The 26,623-nt window shown below is 47.8% G+C and overlaps 2 protein-coding genes across 9 annotated transcripts in view; both read left to right on the top strand.

Moving 5' to 3' along the window:
- Window positions 1-7,726, top strand: part of MGA (MAX dimerization protein MGA) — a 54,696-nt gene extending 46,970 nt beyond the window's left edge. For 5 of the 8 annotated variants that reach the window (XM_080617226.1, XM_080617224.1, XM_080617221.1 and 2 more), the window contains 4 exons: window positions 65-295; window positions 1,002-1,178; window positions 1,595-1,747; window positions 3,385-4,833. In XM_080617226.1, coding sequence (XP_080473352.1) covers window positions 65-295; window positions 1,002-1,178; window positions 1,595-1,747; window positions 3,385-4,682 — 1,859 coding nt within the window. In that variant the 3' untranslated portion in view covers window positions 4,683-4,833. Of the gene's footprint in view, window positions 1-64; window positions 296-1,001; window positions 1,179-1,594; window positions 1,748-3,384 lie in introns of all 8 variants that reach the window. The other 3 variants (XM_080617225.1, XM_080617222.1, XM_080617223.1) reach the window with 3 other exon arrangements.
- A 17,520-nt stretch (window positions 7,727-25,246) lies between these two features.
- Window positions 25,247-26,623, top strand: part of MAPKBP1 (mitogen-activated protein kinase binding protein 1) — a gene marked incomplete at both ends in the record, with an annotated part of 97,673 nt that continues 96,296 nt past the window's right edge. The window contains one exon of the mRNA XM_080619621.1: window positions 25,247-25,363. Within this exon, the coding sequence (XP_080475747.1) occupies window positions 25,247-25,363 (117 nt within the window). The remainder of the gene's footprint in view (window positions 25,364-26,623) is intronic.

Here is a 26,623-nt window from a genome sequence, read left to right as displayed (position 1 = left end):
TCAGCTGTTCAGCGTTGGAGAGAGAGTTTGAAGTTAGGTTGACTGTTTGATAATTTTGCTGTAGGGAAGACCGAAGAGGTTGTCCTGAAGAAGCTAGAATACATCTATGCTAAACAAAAAGCGGTAGAAGCACAAAAAAAGAAACAAGTTGAGCCAGAGGAATCTGCTGTAACCTCAACTGCTAGCACACAGCAAGAAGAAACCTCGGCTCCCTCCAGAGAGCTTCCTGAAGTGGCTATGACAAATAGAAGAGGCAAGCCCTTGATACTTGCCAGGAAAGGAATCCGTGCCACAGGTGGGCTAAAAGTGATGCATGTTTCACATTAAGGGGAGGCACATATTGAAGCAGCACCCATGGGAGGTCAGGATGCTAGGCTGTTTGTGCAGGCAGCTTCATTCTTGAAGCACAGTTGAGCACAGGACCAGGAAGTGTCCATTCAGTAGGTGTTAGAAACAATTGTTTTCAGCAAGGATGAGACCAGCCCTACCGAGGTCTTTAGGTGAATGTGACTTTGAGTTTTGGAATGATGGGAAGTGTTCAAGGTCAGGTTGGTTGGGGCTTGGAGCAACCTGCTCTAGTGGAAGGTGTCCCTGTCCATGGCAGGGGGTTGGAACTGGATGAGCTTTAAGGTCCTTTCCAACCCAAACCATTCTAGGATAAATGTAGGAAGGAACAAAAGGATGGCAGAATACAAACTTTCATGGTAGTACAACTGTAATACTCTGTAAGGATCTGGTAGTGTTTCTTATTTTGGTAATAATAAATAGACCTTATTTAAGTGGTCTCAAGCTATTACAAGCAACTGATCGTTCTGGTTTACCAAGCCATATTTTGGTCACTCCTGGGGAAGTTTGGCATCAGAATTTGGATATCTGGGGTTTGTAAACCTTCTAGCTGGAGTTCCTTCCACAGCTGTACTAAACTCTAGATCACAGGTATCATTTGCCATTGAGTGTGCTGTGCCAGAATGGATTAACCCATTTACATGTCTCTTTTTTAGAAGACACCTCATCCTCTCTCACACTAACTGCTGCAAGCCTGGTGATGACTCCACAGGGGCAGGTGCTTACACTGAAGAGCCCACTGGTACCAGGGCAGGTAGCAGCCGTTCCTTCCACTCTGTTGCAAGCTGAATTAAAGCCTGGAGCTGTCACTACTGCCATGACAGCACAGCCAGGTACGATCACGTGAGAGCATGCTGATGAAAATCAGTATAATGCTGTTCTTAGGTGTGCACAGCAGTTTAAAAAGTAACAGGTTGTTAGATTTTTGCTTTTATTTTCTGGTGTTTTATTCACAACTTCATTGAGGTAGAACCTGACTCTAGTGAGAGATTGGATGTAATTATGTCAAGTTATTGGTTATCAACAGGTAAGTAAAATCTGTTAGATTTTCACTATTTCCAAACTAGGGATACCTAGGGAAGATGTCTTAGTCATCTAACCAATCTATATTTCTACTTTTTACCACTTTCAGAGGATGTTACAGTGTAAACTCTTGTCTAGAAGTGCAGGGCTCTTATTTTCCAGGCTTAACTGAGTATCTGAAAGGCTCTTGTTTCCACCTCACCCCTGTTCCCCTTTCTTGGATAAGGTATTGCTTCTGTGATGATTCAGCTACCAGGATCAACTGTTCCTGTCCAAGTAAAAGGAATCCTAACTAACTCTACCATTCCTATTACACTGTCAACTGTTGCTGGAAACCCAGTGCCCTCAGCAGTAGTATCAGCTACAGAGCCCCATTCAGGTAGGCTCTTTTTCATGCATCTTTTTGCTCGCATGCAGGGAACTTTAGCCATGCAAAGATGAAGGTAAATTGTTTTCTCACTAGGAAGTAATGGTAGGTATCATTGTCTGGGTATTCGCAGAAAATCACTATTAAATGTCTTGAACAGCTTAAAGGGGCCTCAAGGGGATTATAGATGAGAGCTTTTTGACTTTCTTCCACCTCCCTGAGCTTCCTTGCCCTCAGTGAAATCAGAGTAAGTAGGGACTGGACTGTTGACTGTGATGTAAAGAAGCTGCAGTGCCAAGTGGTGGGGGGGCTGTCTGCCTGTTACGTCCATCCTCCTGTTCTGGCACAGCCCATTCCCATGTCCAGCCAGTTCTGCTGCCCCTTGGAGAGATGTTTCTCAGGACTGAGTGCTGTATGTTGGGTAAACTGCGGAGATTGCTCTTGTTCTGCCAGTTGAAAGTAGAGCTATTAGTGGTTTAAGGCTTTGCTTGACCAAAACTGTGTAAGCAGTTTAAATTGCGAATAGCAGCTTGCTTGAGAAAGATGGGAAAGTGAGCAATTAATACTTAGGAGCTATCTCAGTGTCCAGCTGGAGAACAGTAATGAGTGGTGTCCCTCAGGGATCGGTGTTGGGACCGGTCCTGTTCAACACTGTCCACCTCACTTGGTGACATGGACAGTGGGATTGAGTGCGCCCTCAGCAAGTTTGCCGATGACACCAAGCTGTGTGGTTCGGTTGATACGCCAGAGGGAAGGGATGCCATCCAGAGGGACCTCGACACACTTGTGAGGTGGGCTGATGCCAACCTGATGAAGTTTAACCATGCCAAGTGCAAGGTCCTACACCTGGGTCAGAGCAATCCCAGGCACAGCTACAGGTTGGGCAGAGAAGAGATTCAGAGCAGCCCTGCAGAGAAGGACTTGGGGGTGTTGATTGATGAGAAAATGAACATGAGCCGGCTTCAGTGTGTGCTCGCAGCCCAGAAAGCCAACTGTATCCTGGGCTGCATCAAGAGGAGCGTGACCAGCAGGTCAAAGGAGGTGATCCTGCCCCTCTGCTCTTCTCTCGTGAGACCTCACTTGGAGCATTGTGTGCAGTTCTGATGTCCTCAACATCAAAAGGGCATGGAACTGTTGGAACAAGTCCAGAGGAGGCCACGAGGATGATCAGGGGACTGGAGCACCTCCTGTATGAAGACAGGCTGAGAAAGTTGGGGCTGTTCAGCCTGGAGAAGAGAAGGCTGCGTGGAGACCTCAGAGCAGCCTTCCAGTATCTGAAGGGGGGCTATAGTGATGCTGAGGGTGGGCTGTTCATCAGGGACTGTAGTGGCAGGACAAGGGGCAACAAGTTAGAACTTAAACAGGGGAAGTTTAGATTGCATCTAAGGAAGAAATTCTTTACTGTGAGGGTGGTGAGGCACTGGAATGGGTTGCCCAGGGAAGTTTTGAGTGCTCCATCCCTGGTGGTGTTCAAGGCCAGGTTGGACAGAGCCTTGGGTGACATGGTTTAGTGTGAGGTGTCCCTGCCCATGGCAGGGGAGTTGGAACTGGATGATGCTAAGGTCCTTTCCAACCCTAACTATGCTATGATTCTATGATCTTGCAGTTAGTGTGGCTCCTGATGGGTACTGCTTTGTTTGGCTTTGCAGAAAGTGAAGATTCATTCATGATGCCAAAGATTGTTAATGTAACATCACTGGCTGCTGAGGTAAGCATGGGTCTAAACCTGAACAGCAACAAAAACTTTAATACGACAGCAGCTGTGGGTGCTCAGGCTTCAGAGAAATCGGTTGTAGCATCCGTGGAAAGCAGGAAGAGTGACAGCATCCTTTCAGAAGAAAAAGCTAAACTGTGTCCTGGTGACAGTGGCGGAGATGGAAGAAATACCACAGGTCCCACGAAAGTTTTCTTGGAAAATAAAGATGGCTTTCCCCAGCTCCGAAATGTATCTTGTACAAAGGAACCTCCTGAGTCCTTCAGCAAAAAGCTCTGCATTGGCGAGTTTGTAGGGAGCCAAGCGAGGAGGAAAGACGGTGATCCTGGAGGGGAAAGGTTAAAACCTAAAGAATTGCCATTCCGCAAGCTGCAGATCAAAGATTCCAGGATAGAAATGGAATTGAGGAAAGTAGCGTCTGCAATGGAGGAAGCAGAACTGGATGCAAGTGAGTTACTGAGCAGCATCGAGGAGAGCGATGACACAGATGAAACCCTCACGTCGTTGCTCAATGAGATTGCTTTTCTCAATCAGCAGCTGAACGATGATGCTGCAGCAATGTCAGAACTACCCAGCACTCTGAACTCGGACTTCTCTCATGAAGATGCAGAAGCCCGTCGGGGAACATCTGGTGATCTCACCACTGCAGGTGGGTCTTCCTTCCAGTTTGGCCATTTGGGAGGCAGTTTTAAGGACCTTGCTGAAGTTCCAGAGGGTGGTGGCTCTATAAGCCCTCTCCTGCTGCACCTGGAAGACGATGACCTCACTGATGGGGACAAGAACTCTGGGGAGCCTTCATCTGAAGCAGATGTTTTAAAGATAGTAATAGGTGCTGAAATGAAGGATCCACTTCCCAATCTGGCCGTAACCAGTGGTGGGAATGACAAAACTGCAACAGCCTTGGCGGAGACCACTAATGTGACTCCACCAGTTTTGCAGATGAAAACTAATCCAGAAGCTAGTAATGCTGACGCTTTGTGGAGGCCCATGCCCAAGCTGGCACCACTAGGTTTAAAAGTGGCAAGTCTGCCAGTGGACTCAGAAGGGCAGAGTAATAAAGTGATGCCCTTGTTGGCACCTGTGGTTGCAAAACTGGCACCCAGTGGGGTAAAATCTTCATTATCTGCAGCTGTTCAAGAAGGACAGGATAACAAAGTGATGCCCGCGTTAGCTCCTGTGGTTATGAAACTGAATACTACTGGGACCTTGCCTCCAAATTCAGCAGGCAAATAAATGCATATTTTTTTTATCAGAGACTGGAATGGAGATGTGGAGCAACGTGATCCAGGGTCGGAGTTCAGCAGCCTCCCGCGTTTGCAACACTTCGTTTTCTGCCTGGCATCAGCACTCTGCTCAACTGAGGGCAGGCCCCAAACTGAGAACTAAGTGCTATGAAACTTAAAGCATGTTGGCATATTTTTACCTCACTGTTGTATTCTGTGTGTTCTCCTTCCCCTTCACACAAAGCAAAGATGATTTATAACCATTGCTGGGCACATGGTATCCTTCCAGAATTGGGTCCTTCACAAAACAGTTTGTTAGAGGACTGAGTTAAAGTTTTCTCCCCCTGCAAGTAGGGAGGTAGCTGTCCTGTGGGGGATAAAATCTGGATTACTTGGTTTTGTACCAGGCAAATGATCTATGCAGAAATGGGATTGTTCACATTTGCTGGTGTTAGTGTTTGCAGAATATGATGAATGTGCAGAAATGAGATTGCGGTTACTCTCAAACCTGTTACCTGGAGCAGCGGAAGGGAAGTCCGAGGGGTTGAAGTGTATAGTTTTTGTTCCATGGTGCTAGCTAGTTCTCTGGCAGAGACTCGTTTTAGGAGCTTATGCACAGAAGATTTTCATAAACAACTCTCACTACATGGGGAAGGAAAGGGTATTTCCCAGGGTAATTAAAAGTAGGACTCTAATAAAACTACTAAAAACCCCCAAACCCTCACTTTGGCCTCCTGCCCCTAGACGGATACTCCCTCCGTGGATGCTTAAGGCATCTGGAAGGAAAAATCACAGAGAGCAGAAAGAAACTTGGGCACCCTAATTGCTACATCCTTAAAGGCACTGCTGAAGTAGCATGAGTGCTTTCCCAGTTCTTGTTTTCTTTCCTCTGTTCTTCAAAAGGTGGCTACGAATGATCATAGGAAGTGTTGCTTCATGAAAGTACAGGACGCTTTCTGGGCTGTAGTAGCCCAGCATAAATGAGCGAGGTGTATATGTGAATGTATATATGAAAATATGTGTATATCTTTCCAAACCTTCCATTCCTTTATAAATTCAGGAAAGGTACTCAGAGGTTTCTCACTGCATTTGCACAAGCTGTGTATAGCAAAAAATAAAAGTCAACAAAAATGCTCATTACCAGGGAAGTAGGGCAGTATTGAATCGCAGGATGTATTTTTTATTCCTCTCTGCCACTGCTTACTCAATAACCTATAGATGCTCTTCACTGTTCAGCTGCTGGCTGGGAAGGGCCTACAGACTGTAAAGATATTTATATTTTTGTACACAGTTTTTGTTTTCAATAGTTTTCTTGACAAATGAACTTTTCAGCCTAGGAGAGATGATTTGTTAATGAGTGTATACACAACCTTTTCCTATCCAGTTTGTAAATAGGAGTTCGGGTGCACTTGAGGGGCTTCTTCACTGCTCCAGAAAGGTAAAAAATGTTGCCATGAAAGTGATACAGAGCTTGGTGTGTGTTTTGCTTTATGTATAGGAACGTTATCCCCTGTTTTGCTGTTCCAGCTGGTATTTTTCCCCTGCCATTCCCCATCTTCGGTGATGCAGTAATGCAGGAATTTCATCTTTCCATGTACTGAGAGCAGTGTTCTTCCACAGTGAAGGGAGCAGCGTTTGTATGCAGGGCATCCATACGCCCTGTTCTGTAAGCTGCATCTTCTGGATGTGTCTACCTTAGATCCACGAGGGATACACCTACTTTGGGTGCTTCCTTATCTTTCTTACGGTTTTATATTATGCTGCAGAGGAGTGAAGCCCTTCAAACTTGGTGTGTGTAAAGTTAACTCCAGACCCTGCATAAAAAAGATTCTTCACCTGGTTATTCTAAATGGTGTGTTTTAAAGCATTATATGTAAGTGTGTATTGCCTTTTACGTATTTACTATTTTGATATTTGATACAAGTCCCGTATTAGTGATTTGGCAAAGAGCATACGAGCATGAGAGTCAAGCAGGGTCTTACAGGTGTCACTGAATGCCTTAGAAAAGTGAATTCACGATGTAAGTATTTAGCCATACATTGCTTATTATTAAAGAATTTTAACCTTACTTTATACCAGTGGGAAGCTGGAGTAACTCCATTAGTTTAGTAGCACTGCATCAGGCTTCAATTCATGTACCTGGGAAGCTGGTTCTGAGCGTTTCCAATAGGCTGAAGTTGCTTATATTTTACCTGTGGCAGTTTGTTTTGTCAATAGATTTCATTCCTCCTCTGTGTGAAACAGCAACCAGAACTGTGCTGTGATTCCTTCCCAATTCCTTGTCACTGACTTTGATGCATTTATCTAAAATTAGTGCTGTCCTTTGGAGGGTGTTTTGTTCATCATCAAGGTAGTGGAGAATCCCTGCCTGTATCTACTGTTTGACACCAGGCGGTAGGGAGTTCTACTGCAATGAAGATACACTGTGTAATGATGACAGCAGAAACTTTCAGTCTCTGAACACAATGACCAAATTAACTAAGAACAGACCCCAAATTTGTCTGCAAAGGTAGTAGTTTATGCAGTTCCAAGAAGGACCTGTGATGGGTTCTACCAGTCAACAACGCATGTTCAAAATGCTCATAGCTTTTGCTCTCCTTTTTCCACTGTCTCATATCTGCAGCTTAATATTGTGCTATGACTTTAAATGCTGCCTCTCTTCTTTTCTTTGCTCTTCCCTCAAGCTCCCATTGGTTTGGAACAAACCTTTTAAAACTTATTTATGCTGTCTTTTGAGGCAATAATACAGGAATACGACAAGTAATGAAAAGATTTTACTGTCAGGAGAACAAAGGAAACCCCTGCAAGGCGCACGTTCTCACTAGACCAAGAGACCTGGAGATTTTCTTTGGTTTTTTACACACATGTAAATAGACTGGAATGTTTTTAAGAATATAATGAAATGTCAGATTTAGCTTTTTTTCCTTTTATATATTAAAATATATCTTTCCCTCTTTTTCTGCTTTTGAAAAATGGATATTTTTGTAGAAATCTAACGGTAAAGGACTCTTTAACTGTATGTGAGGGACAAAGTGTACAACTAAAATAAACCAATCGAGGTCAACTAGAAACTGGCTTGGGAAGTTTATTCCAGGGAGGGAGAGGGAGCAGCAATGACATTGGTGACACTGATGACACGGGACATTGGACCTGAGCAGATGACACACACGTGTGTGTGCTCAGAGGAGTCTGGGCCATGCAGACCTGTGGGGTTTGGTTTGAGTTATGGGACAACTCAGAGATTTCTTTCTTTAGCCTTGAGCAGCACACAGGAAACGCTACTGGTGGTAAAAGGGATTTTGACTTGTTAAATACAGAACTACTGAAGGGGCTTTATTTTCACCAAAGTGCATCTTAAGCAGGAAGCCAGGGGTATAAAAATAACCCCAACAGCTGAAGATTAAGCCTGTGTAAAATCACTTTCCAGTTGTCCAACCTCAACGTGTTAGGTTAATCCTTTGTACCTGTATCCTCTAGTGAAGTGGTACCGCACAGCTGTTGTCATTGTGGGAACAAGCCTGAAGATCTGCCTCCAAGTGAAGGGTCAGAGGAGATGCTTTCGTAGTAGAAATAGACTAAATGCCTGTAACCAGTCACTGTTTATTGCTTCCATATCCAGTAAATGGAAGATGACACACTGAATGGTTTGGGTTTGGGCTGTGTTTGTTTTAAAGAAGAAGATCAGATCTCACAGGACAGAATAGGTAAGAACTGGTCATACAGTTGGGGAGTGTATTTTTGATAACTTCTGATTAAACCCTTCAGCAAGGCCTCATCCCATGACTCCTTATCTTAAAGGGTAAAGATACTTCTTGGAATAGAAAGGAAATTAACTGTAAGGTGTGTCCAGTCAGGCTTACTGGATGGAGAAGCAAGGTCAGGCTAGCAATGGAAAGAATTTACCAAGAGTCCCCTGATGGTCTGTGCTGACACCTCTGTCTTCAGCACATTCACTGTGCTCTTAGAAATACAGGTGATGGTACAAATAAACTGAGCTGACTCTGAACAGGTACAAGGAGCCTTTGCAATAACTGATTTAAGGCCACATTGGAGTCCATAAGCACAACCCAAAATCCATGCTGAGGACCGGTTTATCCATAACTAGCAACAAATGGAATCTAAGTTAGTTACTGCCATTTGGGATCGTGGTAGCGGAGGAATTGTGGCACTGCCTGTGATCACATAAGCTCAGTGCAGCATCTATTTGCCCTATTTACACATCACCCCAGCAGCATGAAGTGTCCGACCTGTGCTGGTTGTGTGTGGTGCCCCTGCCTTCCCCATTCCAGCATAGCTGCCCTCTGACAGCCGCTTGCTGGCAGCAGGGTTCCTGTGCGATAGAGCATAGTCAAGGACCTGTCCTTGCTTTAACGGTGTGCCCTTACCTGGTTCATCCCGCTCTGCTGAAGGATGCCTGTTTCTGTAGGACTGTGCAGGTACACCAGAGTTCTTTGGGGTTACAGCTGTTGGCCCTGGCTCTCCAGGGAACAGCAGAAGGAAACAAAGGTGAGGAACCTGGAGGTGAGTTTATAACCAGCTGTCATCGTTGCCTTTGCTCCTCAGCATGAGTGTGGCAGCGGCTGGACCAGGATCCCTGTGTGGGCTGTGGGCTGGAGGGGGTGAAGTGCAGCCGTGCCGGCCTGCCCACAGACACAGCTACAGTGCTGCAGGAGCGGGGCTTGCTCTGCTGTGCCATCCCGCTGGGACCAGCTCCAGCGAGGAGGAGACCGGCTCTGCCCTCTGTGTTCTGGCTTCCTTCCTCCGCTCTGGAGGCCCCAGAGCCCCTGTAGTTCCCCCATCCAACGGGCCGTGGTGCCCAGGCCTCACAGTGCCCTGGGCCTTGCCTGCACCCAGGCAATTGAAGAGCAGCTAAAACCAGACACACCAACGTGAGCTCTGTGCCGTTTGTAGTGGCTTTCAGCTGTGATTAACTCCTTACACAACAGCTGGATGGAGCAGCGTGCCCGGCTGCTCCCCTCTTCCTGCCCTGTTCCTCTATGGTCAAGCCAGCGGCCTGCTGTGACAGCCGGAGGGGCTCGGGGCTGTGCAAGGCCTGCAGGCTGCTGTGGGTCTGCACAGCCTGCGTTAGCAATGGGCTCCGCTGCAAGGATGTAAAATACTTCACACCGCTGAGGTGCAAAAGGACCTGGGAAATGGAATTTTGATCCCTGGGCTTTGGGTTTGAGTCATCTGTGATTTGTTATTAAGGGAAAAAGATGTAAAACAACCCCGGTGTTATCAGCAGTCAGAGTAAAGGGGCCGGAGTTTGTTTTCAAACTGTGCTGGATCCAGTCTACATAAAACACTAAATGGGAGAATGAACGTATGGCAAAAGCTCACTGGTTTCCGGAGCAGCATAATGTGTTTTAATGGGGGCTGTGCAACTGATGACCCCTGCCCTTCCTGTGGACCTTCTGCAGCCTGAAAACAGAATCATGGAATGGTTTGGGTTGGAAGGGACCTTAAAGCTCATCCAGTTCCAACCCCCTGCCACAGGCAGGGACCCCTTCACTAGAGCAGGTTGCTCCAAACCCCGTCCAGCCTGGCCTTGAACACTGCCAGGGATGGGGCAGCCACAACACGGTGTGATCAAGACTCATTTGATTTGTGGCCACTTGATTGTTGTCATTAACAAGTGCACTAACAGGAGGGTAACAGCTTTGCAGGTGGATTTAAGTGTCCGAAGCACTGAAGGCCGTTGCAGCAGCACGTGCTGCTGCAGCCTGGACCAAGCCTGCCCAGGGTTTCCTGCAGCAGCAGGGTCTGTGCGGGAGGGGACGGGCAGTTTGGCAGGAGGCACTGGGGCTCTTGCGTCGCCTGTCCCTGCTGTGGGGAGACCCCTCTGCAGGGGCTGCTCTTTCTCCCCTTCCTCCACCAGCCCTTCTGCTTGGGGCTGGCGCTCTGAGTGCACAAGGAAAAGAGGTTCAGACCTTGCTGCTTCCACACTGCACCCTGGCCTGCCGGGATGCACACAAAGCAGCGCCTCAGAGCCCAGGCCTGTGGCTACGCTCCCCTTCTGGCTCCAAGTCAACCAAGCAAATGCTGAGTTTCCTCTTCTGAGAGACGACAGGAGCAGCCTCTCAGTGTGGCAGCGCTGCAGCACAGCAGAGTCCTGGGGACCAGAGCTCTGGGTATCCCGTACACTGCAAACAGCACCACAGCAGCAGCCTCCTTCGTGTTCTGTATCTATCCAGCTGTGTCCTGGTTGCCTTCAGGTGCTGCCTCTCATGGCTTATCCTGCATGCCTATCTCTCATTCCTCTGGTCATGTCTGTGCAGAGCTTGGGTAGCAGCAGTATCGCTGCAGGCCCTCTGCTCCCTTCTGCTTCCCTCCGCATGACTGAGGGCTTGCCAGCTGAGCTCTTGTTTTTGTACATCTCCCACCCTGAGCTGTACTAAAACAGTGATGCCATTTCTGAAGGAATTCCTCGCAGAGCTGCTTTTCTCCTGAAGGAAGAAGCCCATTGGTGTCCAGGTGTCTGGTTTCTGTTGGGATGACGCCTGGAGCTGTTTGGGGTGAGCAGCAGCTGAAGATGCCTCTTCCTCTTGTTGCTTGGCATGGGTAAGGCTGTGCTGTCCTCAGCCATGAGCCCTCGGCCCTTCCGCACGGGGACTGCAGCTCTGTGAGGCAGCTTTGTCCACCCCTGCCTAACCTGAGGCTCTGGCAGAGCTGGGCTTTGGAAGTCTGTTAGCTGATGCTACACCTTATTTCTGAGGCGTGCTGGGCTTGTAGTTGTTTACTACAGAGCAATGTTATGGAGCTGTAATAAAACATGATTTGGTAAACCATGAATGTCCCTTCGGGGCCTGGCTGGAGCCATGTTCTCTATGCTTGGCCTTGTGAAGGCAGCAGGGCCCAGACAAGGTCCGTCGTGCCCAGGCAGCAGGATGCTGGGGCGGTGGGAGGCAGTGGTGGGGATGCTGATGGGTGCCAGACACCCTCTGAGGGCCTGGGACAGGTTACAGGGCTGGCTAAGCTTGGATAGGCCTTCAGCAAAGTTCAAACGTAGGTGAACGTATCCACAAAGGAGATGAATCATGCAGCAGGTAGGATTGTCCTGCACTGGTTATTTTCATAGAATCACAGAATAGTTAGGGTTGGAAAGGACCTTAAGATCACCCAGTTCCAAACCCCCTGCCATGGGCAGGGACACCTCACACTAAACCATGTCACCCAAGGCCTCATCCAACCTGGCCTTGAACACTGCCAAGGATGGAGCATTCACAGCTTCCCTGGGCAACCCATTCCAGTGCCTCACCACCCTCACAGTAAAGAATTTTGATGCTTTCTTTTAATGATGTAGACCTGATGGTGTTGTAACTTGCATGAAGGTGACTGCCTGCAAAAGCGTGACAAAAAAGGACATGCAACAGTAATTATTAACTCCTGTTCCTCAACCACTGCTCGCACTCCTAGCTTACAATGACTCTGTGGTTTTAAATCATGGCTCCAGCAGGCTTCCAGCTTGTGACTGCTTTGTAAAGCTTTGGATTTGCTTCCTCAGCTCTTGAATGTCCCTGGTAAAGAAAAAGAAGACAAAAGCGTTCCTGCAGAATCACCCCACAAATGTTCTGTGGCTCTGACGTGGGGCAGTCAATGTGAACCGGGAGGCATCAGTCTGCAGGAAGAGAGTTTAATAACCGGCTCCTACCAGGCGAGCTGAACTGGTGGCAGCCACAGCGGGAATTGTTCACTACCGTGCTGCAGCACAGACAAGGCCTCATTGTCTGGCTCTGACATGGGGAAAATGTCCAGTTTCACAAACTTTGCTGAGCAAGGGAGAAAATAATTATATTGCAGATCAGCTTACAAGGGGCACATTCATGTTCGGAAGAAAACTCGGGTTTTATAGGGTGAGGAAGAGAGGCACAACTGCCAAAGGGAAAAGCCAGCGGCTTTGGTGACCTACTAAAGTTGCCTCAAGTCAGAAATTATTCCTGGCTGAAGGTGGGTCCCAGGGGGCTGGATCCTTGGCTCTGGTTGGGAGGCAGGAGGGAAGCATGTGGGAAACCATGGATCTGCTCCATGTGTGCAGCTGGGCACACAGACAGCAGAGCCTTGGCTGGGCAGAGCCATTGCCGCATCCCAAGGCTCCAATGCCCTCATGTCTCTCCAAGGTTCCCAATGGGTGCTTGTGTGTCCCCATCCTCTGCCTGCAACCTCAGGAGTTTGGAGCAACCTCCAGGCACTCTGGAGCAGGTCAGGTCAGTGCTCTCCTCTCCTCCTGCAAGTCATGGACCCACACGGTGATGGGCTCCCAGCACCACTCACCGGGTGGGCGACACAGTGCTGCAGGAGCCAGAATTTGCCTGTTTTCAACTCCCAGTTTCGATTTCATTTGCAGTATTTGAGCAAAGCATTGGAAGCTTCTGCTTCATGTGTTTTTACTTAGGAGGACAACAGGGGGAATGCTGAAGGAATGTGTTTTACAGCGCTGGGTTGGCAGTGATGAGCCACACAGAGCCAGGCCGTGCTGCTGCCTGGCTGCCTTCCCCTGGCGCTGGCAGTATCAGCTGAAGCCATTTTGGTTGTCTCCCCATGGGGAGGATGTAATTATCTTCTCTTTGCAAGACTGCATGTCATTTCCTCCCCTCTATCTTCAAGAAAATCGGAACAGAAGCAGAAACGAGCTGTGTAACAAGCTGATAACCTGTTAATTCTTTCGTCAGATTGAAAGCAAAGCTCGAATAAGCCTGTGTGCTCTAACAGCGCTATGGATCTCCCTGGGTTTTGTGAACATTTCTCTCAAGAAAGCATGCTCCGTCCTCTTTGCAAGAAGCTTCAACACCAGCATAAACCCAGTCTGTTGTCATGGCAATGTCAGTAGTTGCCTTATCTCTATGCCAAATCATAGGTATTCGTAGGATCACAGGAAAAATCAGGTGGGAAGGGACCTTTGGAGATGTCCAGCCTCCTGCTCAGGGCAGGGTCAGCCAGGAGATCAAACCAGGTTGCTCAGGGCTTTCTCCAGCCAGGACTGAAAAGCCTCAAGGGATGGGGATGGTGCCACCCCCCTGGGCAATGTTTCTTGGCTGTTACTACCAGCCTTGCAGTTCCAGTCATTCTGGGAGTAACATTTGGCTTTGCTGTGTCTTTGACGTCTATTCCCTGTGCTCTCTATTTTTCACCACCTTGAGTCTATCCAAAAGAGGCATTTCCCTTCCACTTCAATTTCCTCCTTTTTTAGCAGGGTTATTACACCTTGCTTCATTGCTCATGCACATCCTAGCTCACACCATGCCACTGCCTTGCAGGCTTTCATCTGCTGAGGTTTTTAATGCCGTGCTCATCACTGTGACATCTGAGGAGTTTCTTCCATGAACTTAAAATCTGGCTATACTTTCATATTTCCCTCTCTTTTGGTCAGTCATCTTGCCAGACGACTAATTGTCTGTGTTCTCTTATATCTGATATTTGTTTTCTGCCCATATTGGCACTGCTTTAGGAAAGCATCCTTAATCAGAACAGTATTTGCACATTAGCAATGGGAACAAATGCATCCATACATACAAGTTAAATGTGGGCTTTACTGCTCTTCTACTAAAGCATCTAAATATTGCCATTAATCCCAGTCCTTCCTATTTGTTGTCATCTCTCTAAAGTGACCTGGCCTAAAGAAAGAGTATGTGTGTTCCTGTGTCTTTGTCCTGAAGGGCACCCACTTGACAACTCTTTTGACAGGACTATTCCATGAGTTTTGGGTTTCACTCTTCTCCTGCTTGTATCATATTTAGTATAACATGTCCTGAGGGCAATGTGGTCCAAGGTTTGTCCTATTTAATTGAATTACAGTTGCCATGGCTAGTGGAAGGGTCCAGTTTTATTCTGGACACTGAATTCTGCAAGCCAAAGTATTTTACAGAGGAAAGGGGAAACCTGGTTCTCAAAGTCTGTGTCAAGGAGCCAGGACATGAGACATATATATATATATATATGGGCTATAAAAGGGGTATATGGTAATTTGTTGCCCTACTTTCCAAGGAAATGTAGTTGGAGTTGGGTACCAAATTTAGGCTTATTGGAAAATTCCACAGCCAAATGCCACAGCTTTTATTGTGCCTATGTCCATGCCATCTCTGCTCTCTGGACAGATTCTCCTTGGGGACAGAGCTATGCTTTGTCTCAGACACCTATCAAAGTCCTGTCAGAGAGTCTCACTAGAGAGCCAAGCACAAGCGAAGGGACTGACATAAACTGTGTACTTCTAGGCAGGGTACCACATTGAATTGATGCATTGCCAGATTTCTGGTATTCGGTTTCCAAACAGCATGAAATGCAGTTTGCATTTCAGCCCCTTCAGCATCTCTGAGGTGAAAGGATGGAGCTTAGTGCTCAGGGATGCCTCAGTGCTGGCCCCCCCTCCAGGCTCCATAACAACCCCTGGGGTCTCCTTATTGACCCGCGTCCAACCTAAGGTACAGACACGAACCCAGCCCTGCCTGCAGGAGTGGGACACGGAGGTGAGCGCACGGTGGGAGCAGCAGAACATCTCTGCGGGAGGCTCCAGGACCCAGCAGGAAGTTTTGGAGAAAACTGTCTTACAAGGGTTTGTTTTGATGTTGCTTTTTGGTTTTAAGGATGTGAAAGGCAAAAAGCAGAGCAAGTAAAGGGGATATCCATGAGGTGTCACCCTCCAGGCAGGACTTCGTGAGAACAGATGGGGAACTGAGGCAAAAGGCAGTGTTTGAAACCTGGCCAGCGGAGTGTTGGTCAACAACATGAGAGAGATACAACTTGTGTTCGCCATTGCATTTGAGCTTCCAGCATTCACACTTGAGCCCAAACAGGGAGAGCAGAGTCATGACATGAGAGAAAATTCAGAACGTCATCAGTGTGCTAAGTGTGACTGCAGGAGACACAGTGAGCAGCTGTGAAAGCTGATATAAACGGGTGGATTTCATGGCCTGCAATATAATGCTTTGACATCACTTGTCATCAGGGGCACTTCCATTTTTGCTTGATCACTTACAGCCTTGCTGTAGTTCTTAATTTTGCTAACAGTAGTAATAATAAAAGGCATCTGGGGAGGGCAGGCACATTCAGGCCATGCAGCACATTCAAGTTGTAAGATCTGTCATGCCATCTTCTCAGTGCAAAAGCCAAAGCTGGCTGAGTTCTGCTCTATGCTGTCAGCTCGCTGAGGATCACCAAGAGCAAGACTAACTCCAGCCTGGCCACTGCCAGCTTTGGGCTTGCAGAAAATACTCTTCCTACATTGTTCTCCTTAATTACTGTTCTCTGGAAACGTAAGGCATGGGATGGAGGAGAATGAAACAAACAGGCTTATTTAGGTCAATTACAGAAGTCCGGGCTAATTGTGAGCAAAGTGGTAAAACAGGAGCAGACAGGGCTCAGAGGAAAACAATGCCAACAGTGACCTACATACTGTCAGGGAGGGAGGGGGGTTACAGAGCAGGCAGTGGGGAATGCACAGCTCAGCATGAGGAGGGGTTTGAGTGCTTCTCTCCTTCCAGGTCCCTGGGCCAGGGCCAGCCTTCGTACTGAGCACCGCCCCTGCAACCTGCGCATGTAAGAACATCCAGGGACACGTGGGCTAAGTGATGCAGAGACACCATTCCCTTGTGATGTGTAGCCCTGCAGGAGCTGCACAACCTCCTCCCGGAGCCTCAAGGCAGACCTGGAAATAACAGCCCCCCGCTTCCCATGCAGAACAGCCCTGGAGTGAAAATGGTGCCGTTTGTACACTCTGGCTTATGCTGCCAGAGGGAGGACTGTGAAGGACAATCAGTTGCTTAGAAACATGCCATTGAAGATGTGTCTGTAACGGTAGGGAGCTCTCTCCAACCTAACCTGCCCCAACCTAACCTTTCTGCAGGAAACCATCCCCTGGGTGATCACAGAGCAGTCAGGCAGCAGGTTTCAACCTCTGCTCAGTGAGCCCTTGCAAGGACTTTTAAGATGTTTGTGAGAGGTAGAAGTTCTCTATCACCTTTCAGAACCCCCTAAAACTCACTGCCAACAGGCTGAAGTGTGCTGGTGTCCACACCTCCACTCAGGGCAAAATGTTTATGGGCCCAAATGGGAAAGGTATAAAGTGACTGCTCTAAGGGAAACCTTTATCAATCCTCAGAGTTCAATGGTGAGTTCATCCTGTGCTTTGTATTTCCAGAGAGCAGTAATTAAGGAGAACAATGGAACACAAATAACTCCTACAAAAGGCAACAAGGATTTGGCACCCCTTATTTAAGTACCAGCTCAGTCAAATGTTTTCCTATCATGTGGTTTTCAGCTCTGGACTCCCCTTGCAAGTTAAGGACCTCTGTATCCAACACCCAGTCTCTGTGTGCCTGCCAGCTCTGGCGCCTGGCCAGTCAGCCCTCTCCTATCTCCACGCCACTATTCTTGTCTCTACCCACTTCTAAGGTCCCAGCTAACTCCTGTCTAAACCAGACAGAGTTCATGCAAGACTTCAGTTACACTGTGGGCTTTTGAGACTGTCAGACCATTTGGTCCTGTGTGTTTATCAGACCAGACTAAGATCTAAGCTTAAAGAAACCACCATGGATTAGCCAGGGTAACACGGCGCATCTAGGTAACACAGCTTATCTGACCAGCCAAAGTTGTGACAGTGGGCAGCTTGACAGTGTCCAGGCTGCATTTTGCCTCAGTACTTGCTATATGTCTTCTCTCATAGCCTCCATATAGACAGCAGGAAGCACAACATGTTTACATTCAACAGCTACCACATGATGCCACTGAAAAATGAACACCACAGCTCCTGCTGCTGGTGAAAACTTAACAGGGTTTTACATAGCTTACCTCCCTTCACAAGCTGGCTAACACCCTACGCATGAAGTTACCCCCACTAGCAACACCATGCCACAGGTCGTGGGTGTAACTGTTCATGTGCAGTGCTCTACCAGCTAAGCAGCTGGAACAGAAGTGGCTGGGGCTGTGGCTTCACCCTCAGGGAGCCCACAACCCTCAGGGTGCCCTGGCAGGCCTGTCCACCCCTGCAGCACCCACATCCTGATGAGGCTCTTGTGAGGACCCTTCACAGCACGTGCTGCACGAGGTGGCTGTGGGACATCCTGCAGCCATTCCCCCAGGCTGAAATCAGCCAGCCCAGATCTGTTTCTATCAGTCTCATCTGCCACCTCCCAGCAGGGCTGGAAGCGTTCCTCGCTGCACAGCGGATGCACACGTGCCTCAGGTGAGTCACGGTGTGGCCCTGGTTTGACAGCTGAGCCTGCACATGTACGCACATTGCTAATGACAGTAAAAATGGTTTTAATTGAGGGCATGGATTTTGTTGATCCCTTGAAACACAGGAGTGAGGCATCAAGTGGACAAGTTCATGTGTTGCAATAGCAGAGCCAATATTTAAATGGATTTGTAGTTTTTTCCTTCAGTTTAGGGCACATTCTTCTAATTCACGAAAAAATGAGTGTAGCTTGGGGTTTCCAAGCACATCTGCACACCTGTTGTCTTACTACAGAAATTATCCATCCTTGGCACATACAAACCTTTTCTAAGCAGCATCTTCCTATCTTCAGCTGGGCTCTTTCTATGCTACACATTTGTTCATATTCCCCATGGTTCCTCTCTATCACCACAATTTCCTGGCAGCCAGCTGAAAGGCATTCATGCATACAGGTATATATATATTTAAAGCTCATTTGGGATCTGTGATATAAGCATATTCTCCCTGGATGCATTATGAACCATAGATGTCTGCATGCCTTTTCCATGGGAACACAGGGATTAAAAATCCTGTGTAACTTCTGGCTGGAATCTAAACATTTCAGGTACCAGGAGCCTGATAAAAGACCCAGACTACATTTGGCAGCCGTTTCCAGAAACTGATTCTGCTTATCCCTTGTAGCTGAGAGAGAGGAAAGCTCACTGGGGAAAAACAAATCAACAAAACCAATTAACTCTGGTTGGGCTTCTTTACCTGACACGCTGTACACTGAGCTTTGGAGATCTCTGTGTGTCCTGCAAAGAATCCTCAATGCATTTGTCTCATTAAGAGGTTAATAATGAAATTATTAAGAAGCTTGCAGTCACTTTCATAGGTGGAGAAAATGTAAATGTAAAATACCCTTTATATATTGCATGGCAGCTGCTTTTCTTCTGTTCTCCTCTGCTTGTCTAGTTTCTTATATAGTTATTTTTATTCTGGACTAGATCAAAGCTGTTTATCTTTCCTCCTCCCCATGTGAGTGCCTGCTCTTCACTCTTCCAACAAGACAACAGGTGAAAAAAGGCATCATAACCCTGCTGAATCAACATCCTGTGAGGCTAAAATGATGGCAGTTAGCCTAACTGGGAAGCAGTGCCATGGTCCTTTGGAGGCAGGAGGGTAGACAGCTCTTACAGAAGAAGACCAAATACTCTTCTTCCACAAGGTTCCAAAGTGTGTGGGAAAAGTGTGTTCTCTGCTCGTTGCTTGCCCTGAAAGCTGCTCAGGAAAATGAGGGTGTGGAGCAGAATGTCTGTCCCCACAATTTCTGCAGACACACATGAGCAAGTTCAACCCATGCTCTAAGCTGTCTGAAGGCTATGAATCTGCATGAGCGTGACGCTGATCCCTGACTAACTCACCTGGTCTCTGAGCTGGCCTCAATTGCTCATGCTGGCTGCCACAAATTCCAGCTTGGAACTCACTCTATTACCACAACAAGTCATCTCCAACATGTTAGTGTCTGAAGAATGAAATCCTTCCCACAACTGTTTCTCTGACTAAGAAATCAATGAAGAAATGGTAAAAGCAAACTCATCAAGCAACTATCCTGGGTCATGCTGCAATGTGGGTTGGGGTTTCTGAGGCATAGAGCACCTTGCTGCCCTTGTCAGTGCTTGGGTACTGCTCAGTGGTTCTGGTGATGGAACCATGGCTGGCTGGAGGGTCAGCTCACACTCCTTCCCACAGGTGGTGAGAAGAGCTCTGTGTATAAGGAGAACAAATTCAAGGAAAGGTTTTAATATCGTTCTGAGAGGGCTTGTGTAGCACTCCTGCTCCATTGCTTTGTGTCTTCTTTTACATGCTCTTTTTTATCATGATATTTTTGAGTAGGGAAAGAATTTTGTTTAAAATCACTTCTAAAATGTTCCTTTGCCTTGGAGCCCTACAGGACAATTATGGGATTATTTGCAAGATGCTATTTCTTAGAAAAGCACAGAGAATTTCTGCAACAGAGAAAACATTTTCAGACACTTCATTACCTAATACTTCAAAATGCAGCATTTAATTGATGGAGGCATCTGTTGTCTCTCATTATTTATACTCTCCCTCAGCAGACTACTTTAAGTACACATCATTCAAGACCAAATGTCACGAATGCCGAAGAAGAAATATATGATTTATTCATGGTAGGTTTTCCTTTCTGGCGAGAAAGAATTCGTGACCTCTAGAGAGAAGCTGAAAATCCTATTGCCCTCGGTTATCATTAACTGATCTCAGTCAAGGTGCTGCTCTGTGGAGATGGGCCCTACAGGAACATACTGTAAAGGACAAGCCTTGTCCTGAAGTAAAGGCAATGTACTAAAAGGTGAGCAATAGTGGGAACAGCAGTAATCAGTGGGGTGGGTGAACACAGGGAGAAGCACACACCCCATTACAAGCCACACATGGGTAACTTTAATGCACTGTGACAGAAGAAGCAGCGAACGGCAGGCCAGCAGATTACCTGCTTGACTGCCGCTGTGGGAGAGCTTATTTTGGATACCATGACCAAAAGCAACATCAGGAAGCATGTCATGGGGCAGCGGGTTTGCCAATTGCTTCTAGACATGCCACTAGATGAAAAGTAGAAGTTTATTTTTCTTAATTTCAAGTTATTCAGTATTTCTTGGAGGGTAGGACTGGCAAAAGAGAAGCCATGCAGGTTAGCATCATTTACTCCAGTTTCACTCAAGCTAAAGCTCTAAAGTGCTAATAGATGTAGAGGCGGTGTGAGGGCTTTGCAGTAAACTTTTCTTGTTGGATATTACAATTGGAAAATGGGGCCCCTCTAATGACGAAATAAGTGTGTGGTAAGACTTGTCCTGCACTACCTAGAGGAAGCTGGTGATTCCTGCTTGTTTTTCTTCTGTATTAATAGGATCAAAGAAAAAAAGGGCGTTTGTATTAATAAAATCATAGAAAAAGTTTCTTTAAAAATCACTGACAAAGTCCTCTTTGCCTCATACTTTGAAGAATATGAGGCAAAATCCTCATACTCTTCATCAGTATGAACTGATGAAAGTCTGTGACATTTTATCCTGCTTAAAAGATAACCAGCAAGGTAGTATGCTTCAGTTGGAAAATCAGAAACATCCCTTCCCTGTCCTAGAGCCTTTTCATTGACTTTAGAAGTCCATTGATGTTTCAGAGTTAGCCTGTCCCTTCAGTCGCTTCACAGACACAAAGAATTGTAATCACAAATCACATTATGCTGTGCTCAGCTTTCAACAAAGGAGGAACAATGCTAGCTGATTTAAACAGCGTCTCCCAAGCACACATCTCAGCTGTGCCTTGTTTTCAAAGACATCTCTCAGTTCTTTCTCAAATGTATGCATGTTTCCCCCAAATGTGATGACTCTGATGTTTTACTGTTGAAAAGCAGAAATTTAAGGACCATCAGCTATGGGTTTTTTTTTTCTCTCCTGTGCAATACCAGGTCCCAGTTCTGCAGAGGCTGGTGCCTGTCTGTAACTCTATGTCCAGTGTGAGTAGTTCCACTCACCAGAATTGATAGCCTGGATAAAACTAAGCACAACTGTAAATCTTCACAGAAGGGTTTTATTTTTGCAGCAGCAGCTCTGGTTTCCTTCATGAATTTCTCCTCACCCGTAGCAACAGGGCACTGTGATTCAGCAATAGGACAATTGGATCGGTAGGAACGGACAACATTCACATTTACTAGGAGAATCCTTACGTGTCACCTTTTGGGTTGCAGGCCATGTCTGGGGCTGAAAGCTAAGATCCCTAAATGATTCTATGATTCCATACTTATATTCCTAGCTCCTATAGACTTCAGTTATTTTAAAAGTAATTGCAACATTACCAACTGTTGAGATTTCATTGTAAATCTCACAAAATTTGGCATCTTTTGGAAAGCCCTGGTTCTGGAACCTTGTGACTTTCTGACTGCACCAAGCATGGATTTCTCAATGGCACCTGTGCATCAATACTAAAGCCTAACAAAGGTTAGAAATCAACATTTTAAATTAACTTCCTGCAGGTTAAGTCACATAACTGGAGCTGATAGAGATTAGACTGATATCCTATGTTATGCCTTTGGGTGTTTTCATCAATACAATGCAGGGTTTTGACCAGCCAAGCCTAAAGATCATAGTCCTGCAAGCCCTTGTGCCTGCTCAGAATCCCACTTGGAATGCAAACAGCCTTTTCCTGAAATTCAGGCAGAGCAGGTTCACGTAATCACAAGACGTTGATGGTGGCAATGTGCTGGCCACAATGGGCACTGATAAGGGGAAGACCACAGCTCCTGTGAATCTTCTGTTGTGGTAAACCTGTGCCTGAGCATCAGCAAATTTTCATGGGCTATATTTTGGGAATTACCATCTCCAATTAGTGTGAATACTCTGGGTTTCGATTAGTCACTGAAGATGGGACAGTCACCAGAGACGGGAAAGGGAAGAGGGCACCCACAACTGGGAACAGGGAGGCAGAAAGATGCTCAAAGCACAAAGGATAGATTGCAATAAATGACAGAATTTGTTAAGGAAGGAGGTGCTAGCAGGACTTTTCCAGCCTAAGAAATGCTGGTTTCTTTTCTCCCCTCTAGGGCTTTGCTGTGGAGATGTATTTTAGGCCAGTGTGGACATGTACAGTTGCTTTGAACTCTTACAGTGCTACATCCTAAATGTTTGCCCTTCGATAGCAATTCAGAGCTGGTGGCCTGTTAAATCTGACTCCCCACTCCTCTGATGTGGTTAGAAGGTACAGTAGGGCAGCTCTCCTTCCCCATTTGGGAAGCTCAATGGCTTCTGAACTCTTCCATGGGGACCAGCTACCAAACCTTCTTGCTGGCTTCGTGCGTGTTTGCTTCTAGATTCCCACCTGCTGTGAGCCAGCACACAAGCATCTAAATTTCCAACTCCATGGGCTCCATCCCCACATCTTAATGTGACGCTGGGCTGCCAGATTCCTAGTAAGAACTTTGCGGAGCTGAGGGGAGAAGAAGCTCTTCAAGTCTTATGAGGAGCAGCTGAGGGAACTGGGGTTTAGTCTGGAGAAAGCTCAGGGGGGACCTTATTGCTCTCTATAACTACCTGAAAGGATGGAGTGAGGTAGGAGTCAGCCTTTTCCCCAAGTAAGAAGTCATAGGACAAGAGGAAATGGCCTCCAGCTGCAACAGGGGAGGTTTAGATTGGATATTAGGAAAACTTCCTTCACCGAAAGGGTGATCAGGCATTGGAACAGGCTCCCCAGGGCAATGGTGGAATAACCTTCCCTGGAAGTGTTCATAAAACATGTAGATGAGACCCTCAGTGACACGGGTTAGTGGTGGTCTCAGCAGTGTTGGGGGTAAAAATTGGACCTGATGATCTTTAAGGTCTCTTCCAACCTAGCTGGTTCTATGATCATAGGTGGGAACCTATAGGTACCTCTGCAGTGAGGTCCTACCATGCCAGTTTGGGGCCGTGGAGTCATCTGGTAATGCCCAGCTCAGGCGGTATGGTCTTGGCTTTGCCAGCAGCCTCTGCATTAGCCAGCTCTGTGATCACTGCAGCCCCAGAAAAGGATCCAAACACCACATCTGTGTTGTTACGAGATGTGCATCCTTCAAGCCAGGCTACTCTGTGGTAAGGCACTCAACTTCTTCACCTCCATAGGGACACGTAGAACTCTAGTCCTCCCAGAAGCACCCTCAGCACCGTCACATCAAGAAGGCCCACAGACCTTGTGGGTGCCACAGCAATGGCACCGTCTCCCTCGCACTTCAGCGGCAACCTCCACAGCGGGTGGGACAGCCTGTCCTTCCCCTAAGGGCTCCTGTCAGCACAGGCTTCCCGTGGTGCCACGCCAGAAATGGCCGCCGGGTGTGAGGGGCAGATGGTGAACGCGACCCCCAGTGAGGGCAGCCCCTCCCCGCGTACCGCGGTGGTGGGACACAGCCTGAGGGGCAGTGGGCACGGCAGAGCGGCTCTCTCCCCGCCCTAAACGCACTTCCAGCTCCCCGACACGACAGAGCGCCGGAGCTCGCCCTGCGCCAGCCCCCACCCTAAGCGCGCTAACGGCTCCCGCGGATCCCGCCCCCCGCTTTGACCCGCGCGGGCCGCCGTAGCGTGTCCGATCGGCCGTGCCGGGGCTGCGTGCGGCGCTGCGGCCGCGGGGGAGCGGCTGGGCGGCGCTCGCCGCGGGGCTGCGGGGCTCGGCGGGCGGCCTCGGCCCCCCGCGTCCGGCCGACACACGCGTGCGGAGCCGCGCCGTCACCGCCTCTCGCGGAGGGAACGGCCCCCGCCCCGCCCGTAGGGGCGGCCCGCGCCGCAGCCCCTCCTCAGGGGAGGCCGGCTGCATGGGCAGGAGCGGCGGGGCACCGCGGTGGTGGCCCTGCCGGCGGAGCCGCTGCTGGGCTCCAGGTAGGAGAGGAGGGAGCGGCGGGTGGAGGAGCCGGGGCGGCCGGAGGAGGCGCGTCCCCTCAGCCTGCAGGGCCGCCGCGGGGAGGGGGCTGGCGGTTGTGCTGACTCGGACGTTTCTCTCTTTCCCCTTCCCTCTTTTTCGCTCTGTCTTCCCCCCGCCCCCATTTTGCGCGGAAGCCGGGAGGATATATTGGCTGCAGGCTTCGAGCGGATCCTTCTTTCCCCCCGGCAAGCACCGGGGCTTCAGGAGAGGTGAAGGGTTTGTAATCGTTGGCAGCAGTCACAGTTCTTCCTTCACTCTCTTTATAAACGAGAGGTGCGGGGATGTGAAGTCTTATATGCCTTTATTGTCAGATGTCACCCACGAGATATTTATGTGTGTATGTACTTAGAGCTAAATTTGTGAGAGTTAAAAAACTCCCTCATGTTTATTCTCGGTGTGCTTCTGCGGTTTGGTATTTAATAATGAAGCACAGCGTTGTGCTTTCCTGACTGTGAAGCCTAAGGTAGAATGGATGTGTATGGAGCAAAAGCAAGGGGCTGGACGGACTCCGTTAGTGGGTTCCAGCTGTTAGGATTTTTATCTTTGTCATAAAATGATACTGAAGTGTAAAACATAATTTTTTGATCTGGCGATTGGTTTAGATGTGCCGATACATACTAAAAGGATAATAATTCTCATGGAAGCCTCTGAGAATAAGCAATGCTGCACCCATCCTTACCATAAACTCGTGCATTTGGCATTTCTTGCAAAGAATGAGGGTAGAATTTATTCCGAATGTTGTACTGACCCATGGGTGCATCTTTCAGTTTAGATTACTGCTGATCTGATCCTCTGGAATCTGCAAGAGAAAAGTCTGCCAGCCTCTGTGAATAGCTCTGCAGTGTAACAGGAGTGGAGTTCCCAAGCAGAATCGCTGAGAGCTATGTGAACGGGTGTAAGCAAAGCTGAGCACATCGGGATTTCTGCCTCGACCCTGGGCTCGTGTGTGTGGGTTGAACGCCCTCTGGCACCTGGAGATGATGTCGGTCGAAGGGTCTACAATAACAAGTCGGATCAAAAATCTCCTTCGCTCTCCTTCCATTAAGTTGAGGAGGAGCAAGCCTGGGAACAAGCGTGAAGACATAGGCAGCAAGGTGAGTGCTGTGTTGCTTAAGGACTCATCTGTACTAACAATACTGCTTTGGGAGACCTGGTGTAACTGTAGAGTGAGGCAGAACAACTGATATGTGACTGTAGTCTGTCTCTTAGTTGGGATCTTTACTGTGCTGTAGATCCTTGCTAAAGCCCTGGTTCTTCTGCTGAAGCACTTCTTTTGCTTGTGTGGTTGTCTACCCATTCTGTATCAGGAAGCTTTTGGGATTTTCCACCCTGTGGTGTGTGGAGTTGTTACAGATGACTGACAGGAGAAATATAATACTGCCTCTTCCTCCATGTTTCCAACTGCAAACCTGCATTACTGGCAGCTGGTGATACACAAAGACCTGTTCTGTGTAAGCAATTGCTCTCAGCCTCGCAAAGGAGTGTCCTCCGAGTATGCAGGGAAGGATGGGATGGTCTGAGAGATGGAGGATGAGAGATGCGTCTTGGAGGTGACTGTTCAGATGGGGTCTGCGTTCCACAGGTCTGGATGTGCTTTCCTCCATGTTCTTCCTCTGTGTGCCTCAGACCCCCTTCCCTTGGAGATGTCTGTGGTATAATGCTTCTACCTGAAAAATCCATCATTCTTCCTAGTGGTGTGGAGCATTCTTGACAGTCACTCACTGGGAATTAAATGGTGTCATGAGGAGGATGACTTAATCCTGGTTGTGGGGAGAACAGGAGCTGGGTGGCATTGCCTTGTGCTGACGGCAGGCACCCCTGAGTCAGGGCACCTCGCTCTGTCCCTTCACTGATTCACTTGTGACCCTGTACAAATCACTCGGCCTTGTGTAGCTTGCTCTCTCCATAAATAGAAAGGTTAATCCCTCCCCCCTTGTGAAGGCTCACTAATAAATAAGAAATGCTTGTAATCTGTGACTGCAAAGTGCACTCATTTGTCTCAAAACAACACTGCTTCAAAATTTATCTCTTGGAGTGACGAGTGTGTGTAAAACTTCAGGGGAAGTAAATGACACCTTAACCTAAGTGTCCTGTCCCCAGCATGAAATCCTGTTCTGTTTCAGGTCAGTTTCCCTGAGATGGCTATTTCATGCCAAGGAACACAGTATTCTCTTGCCAAGAAAGGGAAAAACCTGCTTGGCTTCCTCAGAGCTGTGTAAAGGAGAGGCCTTGGTGTTTGTGCATGACCTCAGTGTGTTCATGTGCATGCATGCACTGCATTTAATGCAGCCTGTGGCCTGCCAGTGAAAGGTGCTTTGTAGCTGTTGCTGAAGACCAGTTTGTTGATCTATATT

The sequence above is a fragment of the Psittacula echo genome (assembly GCF_963264785.1).
Source record: "Psittacula echo genome assembly, chromosome: 5".
Lineage (NCBI taxonomy): Eukaryota > Metazoa > Chordata > Aves > Psittaciformes > Psittacidae > Psittacula > Psittacula echo.
The sequence above is the reverse complement of the archived record's forward strand: the minus strand, read 5'-3'. Positions and strand labels throughout refer to the sequence as shown.